General features: G+C 38.8%; 1 protein-coding gene across 1 annotated transcript; it reads left to right on the forward strand.

The window, feature by feature from the left end:
• The first annotated feature begins 18,998 nt into the window (after positions 1-18,998).
• LOC140340345 (nicotinamide N-methyltransferase-like) lies at positions 18,999-21,976 on the forward strand. The gene is made up of 3 exons (XM_072425460.1): positions 18,999-19,149; positions 20,262-20,469; positions 21,437-21,976. Exons 1-3 carry the CDS (start codon positions 18,999-19,001, stop codon positions 21,858-21,860), a joined length of 783 nt encoding a protein of 260 aa, XP_072281561.1. The 3' UTR covers positions 21,861-21,976.
• The last annotated feature ends 2,199 nt before the right edge of the window (positions 21,977-24,175 follow it).

Here is a 24,175-nt window from a genome sequence, read left to right on the forward strand (position 1 = left end):
GGGAGGGGGGGGGGGGGGGGGCTACCAAACATCTGAAGATTATTGCCATAATCTAAAACAATCAAATTCAAAAGTTACCTTCTGTTTGGTATAGTAAACAATCACATTTTCTGAAATGTAAACACATTTTAGACAGGCCGCGAATTCGGTATGTGATGCAAAAGAAAATACTTTTTTTTTTGTAAATCAAGGTTAAAGCATAATAGGGTATCATGGTATTATGTATTAAACAGAATTGAAAAAAAAACATATACGGTATATATATATATATATATATATATATATATATATATCAAATTATAAAAAACACAATATTTTAATACTAAATAAACAAACACAACACTTACAAATTTTTGTTAAAATATACATTTTTTTCTTTATATTGTTAAATATGAATATATATTGGTATAAGGTTAACTATGGCTGTAATGTAATAACCAAGGGCACCAGTCACTTTGAGTCGTTTTTGAATAAGTTTTGAAGACAGTGACGGTGAAGGTGAAGGTGACGGTGGCCAAGGTGTCTCCAAATTCAGATCTTCTGTAGCTCCAGACAGATGCTGCCTTCAAGAGAGCTTAGGTGATTGAAGGTAAAGCATAATAATGGAACTGAAATTAAAAAAGAAATCAAGGATGCTATGGGAAAGGCCTGAACATCCCAATATCAATGCTCAGTGCCGTTCCTTGGGTCATTGTAAGAATCGCAGTATTCTCTACCTGATAAAGTCATGTTGCCAGTCCAGCTTTCAGCACAATTTTCTGGAATATCACTAAAAATGACACCTATAGTCTAATAATTGCTTATGAACTATGGTTGGTGACGCACACCAGCCAAGCCAATTAGAGATAAAGCAGGAACTATTTAGGAAATATTTAATTTTTCAAAATTTTGATTTTACCAAATTAGTTTAGATGACAAAAGATGACAAAAACAAATGTGGTTGAGGGTGATCTACATGACTTAAACAACTTTGTTGTGTCAACTAGGCAAATCCCTATAACAATCAAAATTTCTAATAACCCTAATATTAGGTAACACATTGATTAAAGAATAGCTGAAGCCATTGTGAGAAATGGTTAGACGTCTATATATATATATATATATATATATATATATATATATATATATATTTTTTTTTTTTTATAGGGAGATAGGACGGTAGTTGGAGGGTAGGGAGGGGTCCAGTGAGGGTTTCTTTAGGATAGGGAGAATTATGGCATGTTTAAAAGCTGAGGGGTATTTACCAGTAGAAAGGGAGAGGTTGAATGGTTCGGTTAGGACAGGGGCCAGGGTGGAGGAATGGGCACGGAGTATATCAGAGGGAATTGGGTCAAGTGTATTTATTTATGTATATTTATAGCCTATGCATTATAATTGTTGTAGTCAATAGTGGTATTAGGATTGTCTTTTGTTGGGTTAGCACTTACCTTGGTTTATATATTGGTCATATAGGAAGCACTCTTTCTTTTGGGACTCTTATAGCTTTTATTGCTGGGATTTGTGGGTTATTCATATCACACTAGTGGTTATATAGTCATGACTTTTGGACTTGATTAGTTCATCAATTGATCATTGATTGAAGGCAAATTTGATTGATTAATTTGAAGGCACACTATGGAAATTTGTATACAACCTATAGGGTATATTATGTCACATATGGTTTTAGTAATTTGATTAAAGATAAGTATTATTAAACAACTTGATTATTACACTTAACACGCTATCAATGAGAAAATTTGATTGATTTATTTACTTATAATATATTGATGATATTTTTTGTCTGAGAAGCTTAACTGTTGCTCTGCTGTCACCCCTTTGGTCTGTCATTGATACCATTCTGGGAAAGAATTGTTTTGCTTACCTAGAGGCACAACATGAAAACTGCTGTATATGTTTTGTATATGTTGGTATACATAAAAAATTATAGAAATGATTCAAAAGAGATAAATATAGATATGTCCCTTTTAAAGTTGTTCTGTTATTTTAGGTCTCTTTGTTCCTAATAAAGCGGACGAGGCGAAACGCGTAGAATATCTGAATGACAATTTTAAAGAGACCTACCATGATATACAGTGTACATGATCAAATAAATGTTCATTTTATACAATTTTTGTTTTTGTAAATAAATTGGCTTTTAATAATGTTTTTTTAAATTGCTGGTGAGATTATTTGTGTAGACATGCCTTAAAAGTGCCAGAGATTTGTTTCTCTTTATTTACCTCTTTATTATGACAAATAGGGCATGTGGCGTGTGAATTTAAATATACAAAGTGGGACTGCAGTGTTTGTTTTGTTAAAAGCAAAAATCTATATACTTATTCTTACTTATTCTTGCTATATAGTTATCAAAAATCTGCTTACGCTTCAATTATAGAAAAAGGCCTTGGGCCTCTATGAAAAGAGAAGAACATCATGGCCTTGGCTAATCATAAACTGCAGTTTATTAAATAAGGCCACAAGGTGATGAGAACATGTTAATCTTAAAAGGGAAACAGTTTGCAGCTGGGCAGTTTGTCACATCTTAAGGAGGAACAGGACTCAAGGCTGAATGAAACAACAACAACCGCAGTGCTGATAAGGGATATTAATCATGTTTGCTGATGTGTAACATTTCTGTACAATACTATATGTCTTGTTCTGTATAAATATGGGGACCTCTAAGCTGAATGTCAGACTTCTCCTTCAGTGTGCCCTGAGCACGTGTTAACTGATTGTGAGAATCTCCATGCATGAATAAAGAAACTTTGCTTCACTGAACACAAGGGACTCCTGATGCTTCGTGAATAAGGCTATTGCCTTCCACAGTTTCCTAGTATTGTCTTTTATTTTTTTATTTATAAGTATACTATGTCTATATATATATATATATATATATATATATATATACATATATATATATGCTAAGTCTTAGTCACTAATATAGAATTTTTTTACAGATTATATTGGTATTAAACTTGCTTTTTGCCACTGATGCAAATCATAATTAAACAACAATAAATTTGCATGTGTTAAAGAGGACCTATCACCACACTTTTTACAATAAATCAAAGGATGGCGTTTTTCAATTTTTTTTTTTTTTTTAATTATTTGAGGAGGACCTCTCCACCTCGTTCTTTACTGCTGCAGCAATAAAGACTGAAAGACGAACCTAGAGCCTCCGGGGATACATATGTCACATATCCCAGGAGACTGCAGGCTGCTCCTTCTGTGCATGCCTGATGTCAGATATGTGCAGAATAGGCATTCCAGTGCCAATCACATGCATGCACACGGAGAATGGCACTTCTTTACATTTTTCGAAAGGCACATTAGGCGAACTTGCTACTGCCGGGGCGGAGTAGTGGTGCCCACTGTCCAGTGCATGCTGGAAAGAAGGAAGCTGGGATGGCACAAGACCTATTGGATTTGGATTGCAAAGGGATCTATAGCTTTACACATGTACAGGTATGTCTAATTTTTGCTGAAAATTTTGCTTTAGGTAGCTTATTTTTTTAAATAAAATACCGTTGTAATGGTTTGCATTTTTGAATACTTTGTTTCATCTCAGTAGTGCTGATCTCCTGCAACTTTTTTGCTACTCATTGTCTACATGCACTCCAACAATGGCTGCATGGAATTTCTTAGAGCAGGGTTTCCCAAGACCGACAACAATGTATGTGTAATGCTTGCTATCACAGCCACTTGTAGCCCCCTATAGAAGCCTGTGTGCCAGGGTGACAACACAGGACAGCACTTGGGAGACAGATGTATCCTTTAACCAGGAGTGCCTAAGCAAGGATATTCAAGGCAGGATCACCAGGAATTATTTTAGTGAAAGCTACAGTTTTGAAAATATTTCAAAAACATTTTAAAATTTTAAAAACATAAGATTAAATCTAAAGCAGATTGGTTGAAAATAGGAAAAAATCGAAGTGCTGCAATGGCCCAATCAAAGTAAAGACCACAACTTGATCAAAATGAGGTCATAGTAACCTTGGAGAGCAAATCATAGGGGTGTACCTAGTTTTTCAAAAATTGCTTTTTTTATTAAATAAATAATGACACATTGGAATCTGTTGTTGATACATAATTTGTTTTACACCTGAGGTCAGACTTAAACATTTTTAGAATCTGCTAAGGGCCAGACGACTTTGTGATGTCCTGATATGTAAAATCTTAGCCTGTATTAAAGTTTCATTTATTATTACATTATTACATCTATTATTATCTATTATTACATGTAATATTTTGGGATATTTCTTTTTTCTTAGATTATGCAGCAACAGATTTACAGCGATGTCACTACTATTGACCCATGTCATACAGTTATTAGAAAACATAAATGCTGATATTTAGAGTCAGCATACTAAGAAAAGTTTAGGGGGCACAAAATTTAAACCCAACATTGAAATTGTTTTAGTTGTGTAAGTTGAATCAGATGAATACCCTGTGATGGGAGTGTGAATATAACAAACACAATTAAGACAACATTGATCTAGATTTACCCGGTAAATATAAACAGAACTCAGCACATTGGGAATCTGAAATCCAAATAAGTGAAATGTTAACCTTTCAAGATGGAATCTATGCCAAAAAATGTTCCCTTATTCTCAGATTTGATGCTAGAAGTTACCTTGAACTCTATTTTTCTGACAAACAAACAATGGTCTTTGGAGAAGATTTCTTGAATTATGTGGATGAATCTTCATTATGTGTTCAGTAGGGGTGAATATGAATCAGTTCATTTTAAAAAAAGTATTTTGTTTTGCAGCTTTTGCTATTTACTTTATTTTTTTCCTTATCTTTTTAAATGTCAAAATGTGGTTTTAGCAGTTTTGCTACCTATAACCATTCTCTCATGCTCATACTTGATCCCAATGTTTCCCAAGGAGGTTCCTCCAGAGGTTACAAGGAGTAACTTAACACCACAACAATGTAATGTGAGGTGTAGATATAGTGGTTGGTTCTCTGAAGACCTAAACTTTATTCAGATGGATCCTCCATCTTATAAAGGTAGAGGCAGAGTGGATGGGGTGAAAAGCAATGCTCCAAAATGGTTCCAAAAAGTTTACACTTTAATTTTGGTAGCTTTGAAACTGAGAGTTCTGTTCTGATTTTGCAAGAAAATGGTCTATATTCTGCCTTTGGGTGTTTATATGACAAAGATTATACAGCCAGCCAATTATATTAGCCAGCTTTAAATGCAGGAGTACTTTCATGTGTGACAGGAGCTCCAATCCTGGGTAACTTCTGCATTGAAAATATAGAAATGAAACATAGATACTTGTGGATAACTAACTTCTTATAATGATTTGTTTCATTTCAGTGTTGTTGTTTTGCTTTTCATCCTGGCATTTCCTGCAGAAAGGACAATATTGTGTAGGGAGCGGCAATGTGGGTCCAATGCCACCTGAAACTGAATATTTTCCCAACCAACAGAGAAATTGATGAGCCTATTGTGGATAGTTGGAGACAATAGATGTAAACCTACTTATAAAAGAGGAGGTCCAAAGGCATCTAAATTCCAGATTTTCAAGAAAAGTAGGACTTTTTATACATCAGTGTTAAAAAAAGCCCATAGTTTATTAAAGACATCTAATAAACCTTTTTAACCACGAATACATATTTTATATGAATATTTATGGACTAAGTGACTATAAAATAACACATGAAAAAGTTCCAGATCAGCTTCTTAATCTTTAGTTCCCAAGTAAGACACAAATATGTTACAATTGTAAAATATGTAACTGGATATGTTGTTTAGAAGATTTTCATTTGATGTGTTCCACAGAACCAGTCTGCTCCTATACAAGAGTGATTCGGTATGCCTATAAAGATTAATGTTTTTCCTTTTTTCATCTAGAATCTCTGTGCTTCAACTGCTAAGCATTTGATTTTCAATGTTGTAACAATAATGTTGTCCATTTGGAGACCCCCTAAAAGATCAATTTAATATTTTTCTATTTGCTTTGAATAAAACCACAGGAACGTCATAGTGAGACACCTACTAACTTCCCTGTGTACAACCATACAAATGCACACCAATTTTGTCATAGTCATAGTAGTACAACTGTAATGTTCAGTCTATAGTGCCCACAGGAATATCTTATAGGAGGCTTTTAGAATATCCACAGGCGGGGAGAGAAAAAAAAATTTAGGAGAAAACTGTATTCTTTTAACCCAAAAATAATGTAACCCTATTTTACTCACAAGCCTGAAACACGTTCCATGAGCAAATATGAGACTTTAATGAAAACAATCTAGAAATTAATGCTTCTTGTAATTGACATGTGAGCCGAGATCATTTCTTTCTTTGCTGTTTCATTTATGCAAACTTGGATTGTAACTCGGTCAGCTCTCTCCTCATGACTGCTTTGTAAAATGAATTGTTGTATGATTAATAAAATCTCACACTAATCACGATAACAGCTTTATTCCAGTAAGATATGAAATGAAAATTTATGCGTTTATTCAGAAACACAAACCGAAGAAGTAAGGTCTGTTCGGCAGTGCAGGACGATGGATTCCACAAAACATAAATTATATCATATACATGGAATGGACACCAGAGATCATTTGAATGTATATTTTTCCAGCAAGGAGGATATGATTTTTGGAGATGATTCCTTGAGATTTCCAATGGTGAATGTTCACTACCAGTTCAGCAGTGGTATGTACAGTATATCTCAGTAGATATAATAGAACAATATACAATAGAAAATACTAAAAATAGCACTGAAATCTAAGAGTACCACAATACTGAGTTAGATGTTTCTTCTTGTGTCTAGTCTTGAAGATACTTGGAATACACAGTCAGGGCTTACAAACCCCATAAGATTGTCCTCACAGCTTGGTATTGCTGAGAGCAGAGAACTGCTTAACTTCTTATCCAAATGAAATCCCGCATCATCAGTGTGTGGTTATTGGATGTCATCAGCATAGATCAAGATGAATACATGAAGAACCTGGAAAAAATCTCAAACCTGCTAAAGATTGGTGGTCATCTGATTCTTATTGGGGCACTAAACACGACCTACCTTACAGTCGGAGCAGAACTGTTCTATTGTTTTAAATACAACAAGAGATTTGTAAACTCTGCTCTTAACAATTTGGGGTTTGTTATTGATTAATGTGCTGTGCAAAAGAGAAAGAATGTGAGCAATCTGATTATATTCGTGTTATATTTATCACTGCTCAGAAGGAAAATGGAATAACCGATAGCTGCTAGATCAACGTAAAAAAACTGCAAGCCCATTTTTTTTCTGGGATCTGTGGGCTAGGCTAATGTTTTCTGTTCAAGCATACCTTTTCTATGTAGCTCACTCACCTAATGGTTTAAGGTTATTCCATCATCTAATCTGCTGTATTAAACATCCATAATATTATCCATTTTTGCCCATCCAAGCCCTGGACCTCACCAGGTGCAGCATATGTCTGTCATTGCATACTGGATTCTGGTACAAAATAAAGTAATGCCTTGGCATGGTGATGAGTCTGGTCTGATAATCCCTAATGGCACTCCAGATCAGAAACTTCCAATCCAAGACAAGTAGATATCATTACAGCCGACATCCACTTATTGTATTTCTATAAACTGGCCCACAACAAATATGGATTATGTGCTGAATCTGAAGTCAATGTCTGATAAATAATTCTAGTCTCTAAGAGTAAGCACAAAAAACAAATTCACTAAAGTGCGGGGGGCTACCAAACATCTGAAGAATATTGCCATCATTTAAAACATAACTGTCAAAATATTGACCCAATCAATCAAAATAAAAAGTTACCTTCTGTTTGGTAAGATAAACAATCACATTTTCTGAATGTTAACACGTTTGTGAGAATTGGACGGGCCTCGAGTATGGTATTGTTACCAAAACTGCTGAAAATGTCCGAGGAAAATGATGCAAAAGAAAAACTATTTCTTTGTAAATCAAGGTTAAAGTATAAGGAGTGTAATTTATTTACGTATTAAACAGAAATGACAAAACATAAAATTGTGACTGTGAACAAAAACCATTTTTGTTAAAATTAGATCACTGCAGGCTTAATAAAGACCTATGAATATATATATATATATGATCCAGCAAACCTGGAATGGATTTCTTCAAATTTTGTTTTGCCTAATGTTTTGAATCCTGGACCAGATCCATTCCAGGTTTGCTGGATCACCCAGCTTTACTGATGAAAGTGTATTCTCTCTAGAAGAGCTTTAATAAATCTAGCCTAATGCGCCATTCAAAATTAAATGCTTTTCTGACCAACAACACAATGTTTTAGCGATATGTGAATGGTTTTATAAAGAAAATGTTAAAGGTTTTCTTTCCTTTTTTACATGAATAAAAAGTACACAAGCATGTCATGATCAAGATTGATCAAAGCCAACAGGAATTTTCATCACTTTGTAAAACTTGAATAATGATCAGTTATCACAAGAGCTGTATTTTTTACAACTGTGCACATGATCTTGAAACTTTTTGACTGATTGATTACTGATTGGATCAGTTGGGCAAAATTGGTAGTTAGTTAATGCACATGCAGTGTGACTCGTCTGACAATCCGCTCCTTTCCAACGTCAATTATTGCACGTGTGTACATAGCCTAAGTCTTAGTCGCCAATATGGAATTGGAGCAGAGTTTAAGCACAGGAGCTTGAATTTGATTCTAAGGTGAAATGGAAGCCAATGAAGAGAACTACAAAGAGAGACAGCAAAAAAGGAAGGTGGGAAGGCTGTGTATGGGGTAGGTAGGTAGGTGGGCAGGCTGTGTATGGGGTAGGTAGGTGGGGAGGATGGATGAGTCTGGCTGCAGCATTCATAATAGATTGTAGAGGAGAGAGTCGGTTTAATGGAATACCAGAGAGGACGATGTTACAGTAGTCCGGACGAGAGATGAATACAGATAGATTTGAGTGTCAGCGTGTACAAGGAGTTTGGTGGTCTCAGGGGACAGGTAGGGGCGAATTTTGGAGATGTTGCTCAGGTGAAAGTGGCTGGACCTGGAAATGTTGTGAATATGGGGGGTAAATGAGAGGGCAGAATCAAAGGTGACACCAAGATAACATGTATGAGGGGAGGGACGAATACCAATGTTGTTAACAGAAATATGTCAGGGGGAGATTTGGAATGTGAGGGGGGGAAGATGATGAGTTCTGTTTTATTCAGGTTTAGTTTCAGGAATCACTCAGACATTGATGATGAGATGACTGACAGGCAGCGTGAGACCTTAGCCAGGACTGAGGGAGACAGGTCGGGGGTGGACAGATAAATTTGAGTGTCATCAGCATATAGATCTTCAAAACGTATAATTGTATTTAAAGGTAAATGATCTGTCTATTTTTTCATCTTCTTTCTTGTTTGTGGGAAAGTCATTTATATGTGAGTTTAGATAATTTCTTTCTCTTATAAGGCAATCATATGTCAGCCAGCTGTATCCTCATGACTGCTTTGTAAATATAGTTGCTGTGTGATTTTTTGATATCACATAATCATAAACATAACAACTTTATTCCCGGTTGATATAAAATGAACTCCAATATTTATGAATTCATCAAAGAGAAGTAAGGTCTGTGTAGCATTGCAGGACGATGGATTCCACAACACATAAATTATATCATATACATGGAATGGACTCTAGAAATTATTTGGATTTATATTTCTCTGGCAAGGAGGACATGGTCTTTGGAGATGATTCTTTCAGATTTCCTATGGCGAATCTTTGCTACCAATTCAGCAGTGATATGTACAGTATATATCAGTAACTATAACAAAAATATAACTAAACAATGAACTAAAAGTGGAACTGAAATCTAAGTGTACCCCATTCATAATCTAGATGCTTTTTTGTGTCTGGTATTAAAGCTTCTTCTTGTGTACTGCTTTTGTCCTGGGAGCGACCGTGTGCCGGGACAGCTCAACTGTGAGGGCTTACTATGGGTGAAGAGTGCAGAATGAGATTAGGGAATTGGCCCTTGATCACTTAGTAAAGCCAATTAGTAAAGGAGGCATTTAGATTTTACTGTAAGCCCAACAAACACGCACATACCTGTTGAAGGCTCAGATATGGAGAAGACCACCTGTCCCTCAACATTGGGCTTCTCCCGCAACACTAAGGGAAAGCATGTGGCCTAGTAATGTTACTAGAAAGGCATCCCTTAAGCATGTTTTTCATGAATATTCTGTTGTTCTAATGATCGGTGTGATGCCACACAAAGGCGGAAAAGCAGTAATAGCAGAAATAAATTGTTGTTAGTGGTGAGCTTTTATCATTATCTTAGATCCCTGCAGTGCTGACAAGTCCAGGAACTTGCCAATTCAGCATCCCCCAAAGCCAACAACTTTACCTCCAACTCCACTTTAGACCTCCAGGTCCACAAAGATCTTCTTCAGCTATTGAATGGCCCCTGATAATGTAACTCCTGCACATGTGCATTGTTCCCAGTTTCTGGTTCTATATGTGGTGGTGATATATATAATGCTGGGGTCTACATGGTGCATGCGCCATGCATTTTATACCAAAAAATCCACCAGGAGTCAAGGAATAGTTTTTTTTGGCAGAAGAGACTATGCGTGTTTATTCTGTCAAAAACTTCTAAACTTTATGGTGACATTTTGTTTTTGGGTTACCTTTAGGCAAAACGCACAAAGCATTAATTGGATATGCACATCATGCTTTAGGTTTATCTAAACCCAGACACTCATACTAAATCCTTTGTCTCAAACATTTCTGTAATGCCCAAAATTTCAATATTTTTCTATCTGTAGTGGCTGTCTGCTTTTAATAAAATGACAACACCTGCTCACATCTGCTGCATTGTTACCAAGCTGGACTTAGCAGCTTTACCAATGCACAGCACACTGACACATATTGCCATTGTAGATGTAGCAGAAGTGCAATAAGCGAAAATTTCCTCGAACTTGTGATGATTACGCCAAATTTCGGCAAACTGATTCAGGAATTCAATTAAACTCAATGGACCATCTTTAAACATTAATAGCAAAGCCCCTATATATGTTATGACTAACACATTTGCTAGGTATGTGTAGGTGAACAGTGGCATGAACGGACAAATACAAAAGTTCAAAAAGACCTTGCAGTTTTCCAGAAAATGGCAGGCAAAGTGACAGCAGGCAAATAAGATTTTTGCGTGATGGACAGCATCCAGAAAGCAGCATAAACATTTGGACATCTAGAAAGGGTGAACTCAAGCCACTAGCAACAGTCTCTGCTGTCAAAACAGCAGGAGGATGCATTGCTATTTTATGTACGCACCCCTATTTAATGTAACCTGCAAAAAATGTTAACGCTATATAAATCCTGTTTATTAATAATATTAATAATATAAAAATTGCTAGCTGGCATCATGACCTGGATGACATGTGTTAGGAATGCCACCCATAAAGTTGTGGACAAGTAGCCCAGTGACATTAGACAAAAGGATGGAGGACCAAAGACGGAGCATGGGTCAGCGTGAGCAGTAGCAATGTGTGGTCAGCTATCGCCAGGGAGACCGCATTGGTAAGAGTCATGGACAGCTGGGTATAGTGAATCATCATTGCCACTCAGAAGTGTACGATTTTAGTGAATGGAGTACTGACAGGTGGCAGTAGCAGCAGGGGGAGGCGGTGGGTCCTGAGAAGGAGCGGGGACCGCATTGGTAACTGGCATCTAGAGCTGGGTGTAGTCCATCAGCAATGCCACCCAGAAGTGTGTAATACAAATATCTGAAAAGGGCCAGACCAAGATATTTTGTGCCCAGGTTTCGCCAGGCATGCAGAAAATTCCCCCTTTCTTGCCCTAGACTTTTGGATGTGTGCGGTCTGCCACCACTACTGCTGCTGCTGCTGGCGCCGATTCAGTAGGATACGGTGGAGGCAGTGTTCATCTGAGCTCCCTGTGAGGAATGTGGTGCGCGGAACACCTCACACAGCTGGTCGCATAGTATTCTGCTCTGGCAGGTCTCCTTTTCTTTCTTTTGCGCCAGGTTGGGTAGCAACTGTGACATTTTTATCTTTGTAGCGTTGATCCAGAAGGGCGGCCAGCCACTAATCATCCCGCTTTTTGATGCTGCAATTGTGGGAGTCCCTCCGTAGGCATCGCAACATGTGGACACACATATCAAAGAGAGGTTCCCTGGGCTCATCCTCCTGAAATCCCATAGTAGGTGCCAAAACATCTTCCTCTTCATTGCCCACCTCCTCCTCTTCAAGCTGCAGGAGATCCTGTTGTTCCATCTCCCACTCAATGCCTGGGGCATGACAGCACAAATGCGGGTTAGACAGGTCCTGTCCAGCAGGCCCAACATCGTCTCCCTCATCATTGTCATCATCATCATTATCATCTTTTTCCTCCTCTTGAAAATCCTGATGCTGGCTAGTGTTCCTTCTTGCTCCTCCTGATGCTGGCTGTGCGCTATAGAGTGTAATGTTACCCTCATCCTCCTCCCCCATTTTTTCCCCTCCTCTCCCATCGCCACTTTTCATCAGACCACACAGGGTATTATCAAGCAGTAAGATAATGGGTATGACATCGTTCCAGCCTAACCGCTCAAAGGGGGCCAAGTTCCTTGCACAGCGTCTCCATCTGCAGCCACTGGTCACTGGTAAAATAGCTCAGTTGTGTGGCTGTACCAAGGGCCCCACTGCCTTCATGCGCCACACTGACCAAGTAATGGCAGATGGCTAGCTTTTGCTCACACAGACGGTGGAGCATGAGTGGAGTTCCATCTAGTGACAATGTCACAAATCAGTCTATGCAGTGGCAGCCTCTGTGTCGAAATGAGAGGGATGGACGGTTTAAGGGATGCGGAAGGAGGAGGAGGGAGAATACTGGGGTGGCCCATGCTTTCTCACCACACCCCTCAGCGGGGGTACCTGGTGCTGCAATGCCTCTTACAGACTACCGCCCACTGAGCTGTGCAAGGCCACCCAGTGAGCGGTGAAGGACAGGTAGCGTCCCACTTCGTGCCTGGTTGTCCAGCTGTCCATGGTGACGTGGATTTGTCTAGACACCGAGAATGCCAATGCCTGGGAGAGGTTTTCTAATACATGTGCATGTAAACTGGAAACAGCTGTGCAGGAGAAGTACTGCCGGCTTAATATATTCCACCGCTGCTCGGCACAGAAGATCAGGTCACGGAAGGGACCAGAGCCCACAATGCTGTACGGCAGTAGCTGCAAGGCCAATAGTTCGGCTAGACAAGAATTGAGTTTGATGACTCTTTTGTTGGTTGGGCCCATAGCTTGATGCCTTGTGCAGACTTCCAGTATGGCTGAAGGGACTGGGAGCTAGGGGAGCTGAAGGGGTCACTGGAGTACCCATCTTTCAGCGACAAACGTCGTCTGATGCCACGAAACCTGTCCTCTGCTAATCTGCGTGTGGCATGCTTTCAGTGTAAAAAAGGACCACACTGCAGAGATGCGTGCAACCACTCTGCTGCTCTTTTTATTTACCTGCCTCTGCATTTGCTGGGTGTCCTGCGTCCACCTTCTCCACGGTCACATCGTCTCTGACTGTTCCCCTGCTTGTGCCCAGTCGGCTGTCTCTTCTTTGGGACTCGCATGAGGCAGATTGGAAGCCCCTTCCATCCCCAGCCTTTTTCTGCTGCTGCTGCCTTTTCTTTACGTCTAATTCGGGAACTTCTGCTAGCCCTTACATGCACAGGTGGTTCCTAGGTGACATCATGATCATCATCAACCTCATCAACATCCGCAACTGCAGCCACTGATCCAGAACCCTCACCCAGCAAGTGCTGACCACACTCTCCAAGGGTCTCAAAGTCAGATCCTCAGGCTGTTCATCAAACAACAAGGGAGAGTCATCGGGAGGTACAGACACATTAGCCATGCTAAGTCCTGTCTTTGCTCCTGTCACAGCTGTGCTGGTTGTTGCTGCTGCTGCAGAAGTAGAGCCTGCTGCACTTGAGGCCCTTGAGACCCAGTCCACAATACTCTCAACATGACATGGCTGTATGATTGTATTCCGCCCTCTCAGTTCATCTACCAGCATACTGGTTCTCCGCAGACATCTCAGACCTGTTTGACAACTTATGCTGCTGCCTCCAACAGTTTGCTGCTGCTGTCCTACAGTGGTGGACTCCCATGGAGTATGCCCCCTGCCAGATGCGGCAGGTCACCCAACGCCACACCTCCTCCTCATCTTTTATTTATTCAGGCAAAAATGCATCTGTACTAAACGGTTTACCTTTGGTAAATAGCAAGAGGTATCAAACACTGAAATATTTGTATTTATTTGTTAGTAGAAAATATATTTTTGTGTACCAAACAGTCTTCTTTGGTAAATATCAAGTGGTATCAAACACTGAAATATCTGTATTTTCTATAAAGTAGGACAGAATTTTTTTTTACCTAACGATCTTCCTTGGTAAATAGCAAGAGGTATCAAAGACTGACGTATCTGTATTTTATATATAGTAAGGCCGAAATTTCTTTTTAACAAACTGTCTTCTTTGGTAATTAGCAAGAGGTATCTGGTATGCAAGCGGGTGTGGACCCACTGTGCCACTGACTGGGTATGCTCCAGAGGGGCGTAACCAAACTGCTACCAGGTCTTTATTATTAATATTATTATTAAACAGGATTTATATAGCGCCAACATACATTAAATAGGGATTGCAAATGACAGACTAATACAGACAGTGATACAGGAGGAGAGGACCCTGCCCTGAAGAGCTTACATTCTAGTAGGTGGGGGAATTTCACACACAATAGGATGGGAGATATGTAGTGGTGGGAAGTAGTGGTGGTTTCAATGACAGAAGAAGCCGGGTAGGCAAGTTTGAAAAAATGGGTTTTGAGTGCTCTTTTAAATGAGCAGAAAGTAGGAGCAAGCCGAATAGGACGAGGAGACCATTCCAGAGAGTTGGAGCAGCTCTAGAGAAGTCTTGTATCCGTGCGTGTGATGAGGTTATGAGTGAGGAAGTCAGTAGTAGGTCATTGGAGGAGCGGAGAGAGCGGCAGGGGGAGGATTTTTTAACCATGTCAGAAATGTAAGTGGGACAATAACTGTGGAGGGATTTGAAGGCAAAGCACAGGAGCTTAAATTTGATTCTAAAGTGAAATGGAAGCCAATGGAGAGAACTACAAAGAGATGCAGCAGAAGAGGAGCGGAGGAAAGGATGGATGAGTCTGGCTGCAGCATTCATAATAGATTGTGGAGGAGAGAGTCGGGTTAGTGGAATACCAGCGAGAAGGATGTTACAGTAGTCCAGACGAGAGGTCTTCACTAGAACCTCTGATGGTGAGGATAGGCTTGGGCTGCAGGGTAGCTGCCAGGTGCCTCTCCAGAGCAATCCCCAGGCCAGTGGCAGCTGACCACAGGAGTCAAGATACCAGGTGCAAGCGAGGGGCTTGCATGGCCAAGAAGGTGTTGGCAATCAGACAAAGTCCAGAAACAAGATCCGAGGTCAGGGTCAGGTGGCAATCAGGCAAAGTTCCAAAAACGTAATCTGAAGTCAGGGTCAGGCGGCAAACAGGCAAAGTCCAAGGGTAAGAAACAAGGTCCGGTACACAGTAAAGCAAACAGAGAAAACACCTTAGCACTGGGAGTTACACAGGGTAAAATCTTGAGATTGCTCAGGCAACTTCCTGTAGTAGGAGGTGCCTTTAAATACCTGCAGAGATCCAGCCATAGGCTGTAGAAAACAGAGGGAGTTTATGTGTTGCCTCATAGATTAAGAGAGACACACCCACGCCAGCTCAAACACCAGAGCAAGTCTCCAGCAGGAAGGAAACTCCGGCATGGAACACACGTAGTGGGGTTACCTGAAAGATAGAACCCGGCGCCCATTCCTGCAATTAGGAGCAGAAGAGCCTGCACGACTTGCAGTGCTAACAGTATCAAAGACTGACATATCTCTTTTTTATATATAGTAGGACAGAATTTTTTTTTACCAAACTGTCTTTTTTGGTAAATAGCAAGAGGTATCAAACACTGAAATACATCACTTGTATATAGTGCTGCAAATCACAGCTGCAGAAAAAATTCTGTTTTTCTCTCCAAAAAATACAGATATTTAATTGTGAATCAGAATAAAATATCTGTATTTTTAGAGAGAAATACACAATTTTCTCTTGCTATTTTGATAGATAGCAAGAGGTATCAATAAAATATCTGTATTTTTTGAGAGAAATACAGAATTTTTTCTGCTTTTTTGATAGGTAGCAAGAGGTATCAGAATTACATTTCTGTATTTTTTGGAGAGAAATACAGATTTTTTTCTGCCTTTCTTGATAGATAGCAAGAGGTATCATAATTAACTATCTGCATTTTTTTGAGAGAAATACAGAAATTTTCTGCCTTTTTTGATAGCAAGAGGTATCAGAATGTTTGATACCTCTTGCTATCAATCAAAAAATGCAGAAAAATGTCTGTATTTTCTAAAAAAATACAGATATTTAATTCTGATACCACTTTCTATCTATAAAAAAGGCCCATCCTGCTGCTGCTGCTGCCGCCTGTCAGTACTCCAGTCACTAAAACCGTAGACTTCTGGGTGTCATTGATGATGCGCTACTACCAGCTCCAGATGCTAGTTACCAATGCCGTCTATGCTGTTGCTGCTGCCGCCTGTCCAGTACTTTATTAACAACATAAGAAAGCCTTCCTGTTTTTGTCTTGCCTTGTACAGTGATGTGCAGAGCTGGGGGAGTCTTGACATGTCTTTTTAAATGTATTAGTAGGCTGTAGAAGCTCTACACAGTCCTGAAAAATAACCTGAATTTTCCCCCTATTGACTTTAATGGTGTTCGAGTTCAACATTCGATCACCCGAATAATATTGTCCTATTTGAGTGAATAGCTGTCGAATCAAATAGTGAGATCTTCGGCCAACACTAGTATCAAAGACTGTAATATCTGTATTTTTATATAGTAGGACAGAACTTTTTTTTTTACAAACGGTCTTCTTTAGTAAAAGCAAGAAGTATCAAACACTGAAAGATCTGTATTTTTTTTTAACGTAGGACAGAAATTTTTCTGTAGCAAACTGGCTTAATGGTAAATAGCAAGAGGTATCAGACTGAAATATCTGCATCTTTTGAGCGTAGGACAGAAATGTTTCTCTTGCAAACTGGCTTCATTAAAAAATAGGAGCAGGTAGCATAAAAAACTGCAATATCTGTGTAGCCCTGTTATGGGGGGGGGGTAATGTAAATGACTCCCACAAAACAAGCTATGGCGCTAACCTGTAGATAACAGAGAGGATCCTGAGCCTTCGCTATGTGGAAGTAATAAAGTTGGCAGTGCCTCCACCCAGGACAGGGTCTCTGTTAGCAGAGGGGCTCCCTTCCTGGGACATTACCCAGAAATAATAACTGCAATATAAAACATCTGAGGAACCACTACACCCAGCATGCAACATTAACCATTGCAGCTAAATGAACACACAGGTTGGAGTATTTGTAAGCTTTATATCTCAAAACAGTAATAACAATATATACAATACATAAACATCAATGAATACATATAACAAGGACATAGCAGAGTCCTGAGGAGAATTGTACACAGATATACCCGGGTATATATACAATCTATTACCACAAATACCTCCAGTACTGATCAGTGTCAGGGTGAGTTGCAGAGGCCTCTGGAGTTGATTGTAGCAAAGATGTCCTGATGAGATGATCCTTAAAACAGCAGCAAGGAAATCCTCCAACTGACAATTGTGCTGTGTATGCTGTGATCCTGGATTGCAGGGATGCAAGCAAAGTCTCTGGAGTTCAGGAACAATCTGTCTGCGCTACCACTTAGACCCTAGCAATCACACTAATCTGCCAATGCAGCCTGACGTCTGCTACCTATGGGCCATCGGATGCCTAACCTATGCTAGATGTAACTAGACAGAGGACTCGGATCAGCAAAGATAACTGAAAAGGGCAGAGCGCATATATATTTGTGTATATAGCTGATACACTGACTGTAGGGATATCCCAAAGTGATCTCTGATAAGATATCACATATACCCCATCAATACAGAGGGAATTATTATAATAATGCACTACATACAGACAAGGCAGTCAGTGTGTTCTGGAAGGCATGCAGAGACACCTATCCTGGCTGAGCACATGTTATCATCTCTGTCCCTCCTGCAATTCTCTATATCCTGATGGGGTTTCCCAGGCCACTAGCTGGGGCAGGAGAACTTCAACAACTTTATTTGCTATTTACAAAGTTACACCTCAGCAAGCAGATAGAAAAAGGGAGACCCCTACATCTGTATACACACAGATATACAGAAGGCTCCTAACCTGTCCCTGTCACAATCCACAACTCTCCCTGCTTCTATCCTTCACATAGAACACAACATGGAGTGACTAACCCCTCCCTGGATCCCTGTATATATGCCTGTGCTCGGATCTCTCCTGATTTGGCTGCTGGACCTTGAGAGAACACAACCTCATGGCGAATCACAAGGTCGTTCTTCCTTAAATGTTCAGTAAGCGAGAAAGGCCTGATTCGCTGTGAGATCGAACTTAGAAATCCCGCTCACTCATACCTAGTAATGTATAGTTAGTGCTTGAGCTTGTATATTTTCACAGGAAAATCCTACAACAAGATTTATAGTACATTAACAGTGCAGGAAAAGAACATAAAAAGTAAGAAGAAAACTGTATTATAATAATAAAAATAATTGAATCCTAATTTACCCAATTTTTTTATGTTTTGCTTTACAAAATGTATAACTTTGAAATCTTGTTTGGAAAAGAACCAAACAAAGCACATGCCTGGAATCCCTCCTCTCATGAACAAATATAAGACTTTAGTGAGAACAATTTAAAATGTAAATGATCTTCTAATTTTTTTCATTTACTGTGATCATAACTCAGTCAGCTGTATCCGCGTGACTGCTTTGTAAAAATATTTGTTGCTTGAATATTTTTGATCACACATTAATCACCATAACAACTTAATTCAAGGGGGATAAAAAATGAACTCCAACACTTTTGCATTTATCAAAAGAGATAGACCAAAGAAGTAAGGTCTGTTCAGGATTGTAGGACGATGGATTCCAAAACACATAAATTATATCATATACATGGAATAGACTCCAGAGATCATTTGGATTTATATTTCTCAGGCAAGGAGGACATGATTTTTGGAGATGATTCTTTGAAATTTCCATTGACTAATCTTCACTACCAATTCAGCAGTGGTATGTACAGTACATGTCAGAATATTGTGTAGAACTGAAATTTAAGAGTACCAGATGCTTTTTCTTGAGTCTGGTATTGAAGCTGCTTCATGTGTCCCCTTCCCAGCTTTTGTGGCCCCTGGTCCTCCCCAGATGCCTTTCATTGCACACTGAAGTCCTGGGGGCAACTGTATGCAGGGAGGGTGCAATTAGCCTCCCAAGGCTAATCAAAGCTCACTATAGGTAAGTTCCAGAATGAGATTGGGGGATTGGCGTTTGACGAGCACTGGTGGGCAACTGGTGCCTGGGAGCTGAGAAGTTCTAAAGGAGCAGTAGCCAATTGCAGGGCAAGTCTCAGTTTATGAGCAGGGGATGCTAATGCCATGAGCTGCAGAACAGAAGACAGACATATAATTGTTTGATCTCCATTGCTGCTGTAACTGATGCAGTTGGAGGGAATAAACAGGGATGCTGGATTGCGGTGGCTTACAGGGCGAACCAACAGCCAAATATGCATCTCCTAACAAATACTAGTTAGAATTTATTTCTGGGGGCATCATTGATGGGCCAATATCTGACACATTCAAAAGGGAAATAATAATTTCTCTTATTAAACTCATTCAACAGTGAGATGAATGTTGGTTGACTCCAAAACAATAACAATAAAAAAATTATGTTTCATTTCTTGTTTATTTACCAAGTATGCCTCTTTTTTGTCATATAATTTTTTTTTCTCCGAAATAATTTCACAAAAATGATCACAAGTTTTTTTTAAGGAATAATGTCACTTTATCCAGAGCAAGGTATTAGTGACTATTAGTGATTAGTGATTAGTATTGTTTTAATGACCTCAACATGTGTATAGTCACCTTTCCTGCATTGCATCTCAGCTTTTTACTCATTTACAGCCAGAAAGAATTTCACATAATTCACATATGAGGGAGCATTGTACCTTGGACAGAGGCCCAACCTAGCAGCCAATCACAACTCTACATCAAATATTAAGCTAATTCTAAAACCAGTTCCAAAATTCTAAATATATTTTTCAGTAATATTTCAAATTTAATGAAAATGGAAATCTCTTGTTGTGAGGTCAGTTTTTGGCAATACCTAAATCTGTAATTTCCCTGCAGGTCAAATTGTGGGTCAATTTATGATAGACATCAGCATGGGGTCTTTTATCCATCATCTTTTTTCTGCCTCAAATTTCTTCAAAGATATTGTTATTTTAAGATTCAATGAGAAATGTATCATGGAGCTGACCAGATGGCTGCATGACCGCACAGGAGCGTTTGATTGGACACATGCATCGGCTGCCGCTGTTGAGTTAGAAGGAAAAAGGTAACTTGTCTCTTAATGGCTTTTCATTTGTTAGCTTTACTCATGCTTTTAAAGATCATAGATTGTTTCTTTATAGGTCAAGTCAATTTTGTAAATATTTAATTGCTAAAGTTGTTTAACATGCAGTTTTATTTTTTATTTGTGCAATGTGAATTTTCACATTTTGCAAAAATACAGCTTCAATTTTTAAGTTCATGAACTTGGCACTTTCATCAGAATTGTTGGAGATGGGGGTGTAGGGGGGGGGGCTTTTGGAACACGTGCCAGCATAGTCACCTATTAGAAGGGACCTTAGATCAGGGTCCAGGGATGTAGCAGAATTTTACATTTTAGTTTTTACCATCAGTGGTGATGGGTTGGAGCATTGGTGTCACAGAAGGAAAGTGAAGACTTGAACATTGCCTCCTCTCCGACATATTCTTTTTCACAGATCCACACCCAACTCCCATCACAGAGCTGCTGGACTATAAAAATACCCTTCAGCCCAGCGACCTAATGTGAGTATTGTACGGCTGTCAGCTCTGCAGTTTCCCTGATTGGTAGACATGCAGCCTACAATAATTTTTAAACAAAACCATCCATGCTTTGCATTAGCTCATAGCAACAAATGTCTCCTTGTGACCGTAGCAAATCACTTTAATAACCCCACAGAAAGAAGCTGCAAAATGGGCACCCAAATTTATTGCACCGCAAAGGCTTGACTGAAAGTCAGCCATTCACACTTACTATAAAAGAAGCGGTTATTGACCCCTTCTCCTTCCCAACTTTACACCTCCTCATCTGTTTCCTGGGACTCACAATGACCCGTGTCTTACCCTGCCAAGCAAGGTCATATGTCACAGTTGGGAGAGCCAGGGCATTCTAATTCCTTTCCTTAAACATGTTTTCTTTTCCTTGAATTTGAGGCAGACAAGCTGGACGCCATGCCTACTCATGTGTGGTTTTTGTCTTTTGCTTTTTTTTGTAGAGACCAAATTCAGGACAAAGAAATGCGCCTAAAGGCATCCATCAAACAAATTCTGAAATGTGATTTTGAACAGGAAAACATAACCTCCCCGGTGGTGCTACCGCTTGCTGATTGCGTTATTAGTGCAACTATACTGGATTCCATGAGTAAAAATGAAGATGAATACATGAAGAATCTGGGAAACATCCTAAAGCTGCTAAAACCTGGAGGCAAACTGTTACTTTTTGGATTATTGGAGGAAACGTACATAACTGTTGGAGGGGAAAGGATCCATCGATTTAAATACAATGAAGACTTTGTGAAAAATGCCCTTTATAAATTGGGTTTAGTTATTGATTATTGGGCAGTGCAAAGGAGACGCAATTTAAATGATATCAGGGATTATAAGGCTATATTTTTCATTGTAGCTTGCAAGGGTAAGTAGGTGATTGGAGCCAATAGAACCCATGAAAATATTACAAAGTATCTACAGACAGCAAGTAGAATTAATCAGTGATGTACTAATAGAAATCAGAATATAGCTGTACCAATCCCAGTAATGTTTGCATTTATGTTTTTTAGTTGTCACCAAGTAAAATCACAGCAGTTATTTTAAGTTACAAACAAAGTTTTTCTAACATTAAAATCTTGACTCATGCTTAAAATGGTGTAGATTAAAAATATAATTTTCTTGTCAAATTTCTCCACTATTCTGGTTCCTCCACTGATTCTTCTCCTCCCTCTTCACAAGAGTACTTCTCCCCAGTGACACCAACACAACAAAAGTGTTTCTCTCCTCTGTATAGAATGTGCACGCTCAGGTGTTACCATGCAATCCCCCACAGGGCTGGATTTATTATTTTACTTTGTTAGGCTGGCTATCTTGTGCTTTATATCACTACCCAAGCAATAATAGCCTTTAATTCTGACACACACAATGAAAACTGTTCCACAAGAACCTATTGATTATACTCATGTTATATTTATCACAGTTCACAAGGAAGAGTAAAGCCAACTGTCCGCCTTGTATTCTGAAAGATATTGTTACCAAGTAGCTCCAGTAAATCATGATACAATTTTTATAAAAATCAATACAATTATTTACGTGCACATAAATACAAGTCTGGGTGGCCTTTTTAAATAAATTCTTGCAGATTGTGAACATTATTCCAATCTCCTTGGGCTTTTGTCAAATTTCTGAAAACTAGAAGCTTTATATACAGTCATGTAAAAAAAAGAAAGTACATTATATTATATATAGGAATGAGATAAGTAGCAGCATGTGTAAATACATCTTATTAAGTTATCATCAGCACCTCTATAAACGCAGAAGCCTCAGCAATGATCTTAATGAGAAGAAGAATGAGAAGAATCTGTTGCTGCTCATCAACTTGGGAAGGGTTAAAAGGTCATTTTCAATCATGTTCCATCATTTTACACTGTTAAAGATTATTAACAAATGGGAAACATTAAAAACAGCTACAAGTCTCCTCCGGAGTTGATGGCCTAAAGGCCAAACTGTGCAGTGATCTAAGAAAAAAAAAAAAAAAAAAAAACTGAGCACATATAGATTGTTTAAAAGAGTTGCCAGGAGAAATAATTTTCTCTCCAAAAAGAAGATGGCGGTATGAATTAGGTTTAAAGTTGCATCTGAACAAACCACAGGACTGAAATGGGAATGTGCTTTGGACTAATGAAACAAAGGTGGAGATTTCTGACCACACCATCCAGAGCGTCATATTTAGTAAAAAACCAAAAGACAACGTCAGCACAAACACTTCGTATTAACTGTTCAGCACGGTGATGGAGGTTATGATTTTGGGTTTATTTGTGGCCACAGAACCTGGGCACCTTGCATTCGTTTTTATGACCATGAACTCCTCTGTTTACCATAGTATTCTAGAGTCATATGTAACGTTATCTGTGCAATAGGTAAAGCTTGGCCCAAATTTGGCCATGCAAGAAGACAATGCTTCCAAGCCCACCAGCAAATCTAAAGCAGATTGGTTGAAAATAGGAAAAAATCAAAGTGCTGCAATGGCCCAATTAAAATGCAGACCACAGCTTGATCAAAATGATATGATAGTAACTTTGGAGCGCAAATCATTGGGGTGTAACTAGTTTTTCACAATTTTTTTTTTATTTTTGTTAAATAAATACTGATACATTAGAATCTGTTGTTGATACATCTGTTGTTTTACACCTGAGTTTAGACTTAGAAATGTTTAGAATCTGCTAAGGACCAGACGACTTTGTGATGTCCTGATATGTAAAACCTTAGAATTGAGAAAGGGTGTACTTTTTTCACATGTAAATTTGTATTAAAGTTTCATCTATTATTACATATAATATTAATTAATAATATTTTTGGATATTTTCTTTTTTCTTAGATTATGCAGCAACAGACTTACAGCGATGTCACTACTATTGACCCATGTCATACAGTTATTATAAAACAAAAATGCTGATATTTATAGTTGGATTCATCAAGCAAAATCGGAAGCTTGCCTCGCATTTGTATTCGCGATCCAAAATCGGAAGCCGTCTTCCCGCAGTAGTTAGTAACAGAAATGATCTAGCTGCTGGAGCCGCGCATCCCCGGCAGTTTTATAATAGCGAGCTTGCATTAAAAGTCACAGTCTCTTACCCTTAGCTTTAAAAAACAATGTTTGTGCTGTTCAAATGTTTAAAACATCTATATGTGCTAAGAAAAAAAAGCATATTTTAAAATTACTTATTTCTTTCCTGTTGGGCAAGAGT

Source organism: Pyxicephalus adspersus, chromosome 11, assembly GCF_032062135.1.
Source record: "Pyxicephalus adspersus chromosome 11, UCB_Pads_2.0, whole genome shotgun sequence".
Taxonomy (NCBI): domain Eukaryota; kingdom Metazoa; phylum Chordata; class Amphibia; order Anura; family Pyxicephalidae; genus Pyxicephalus; species Pyxicephalus adspersus.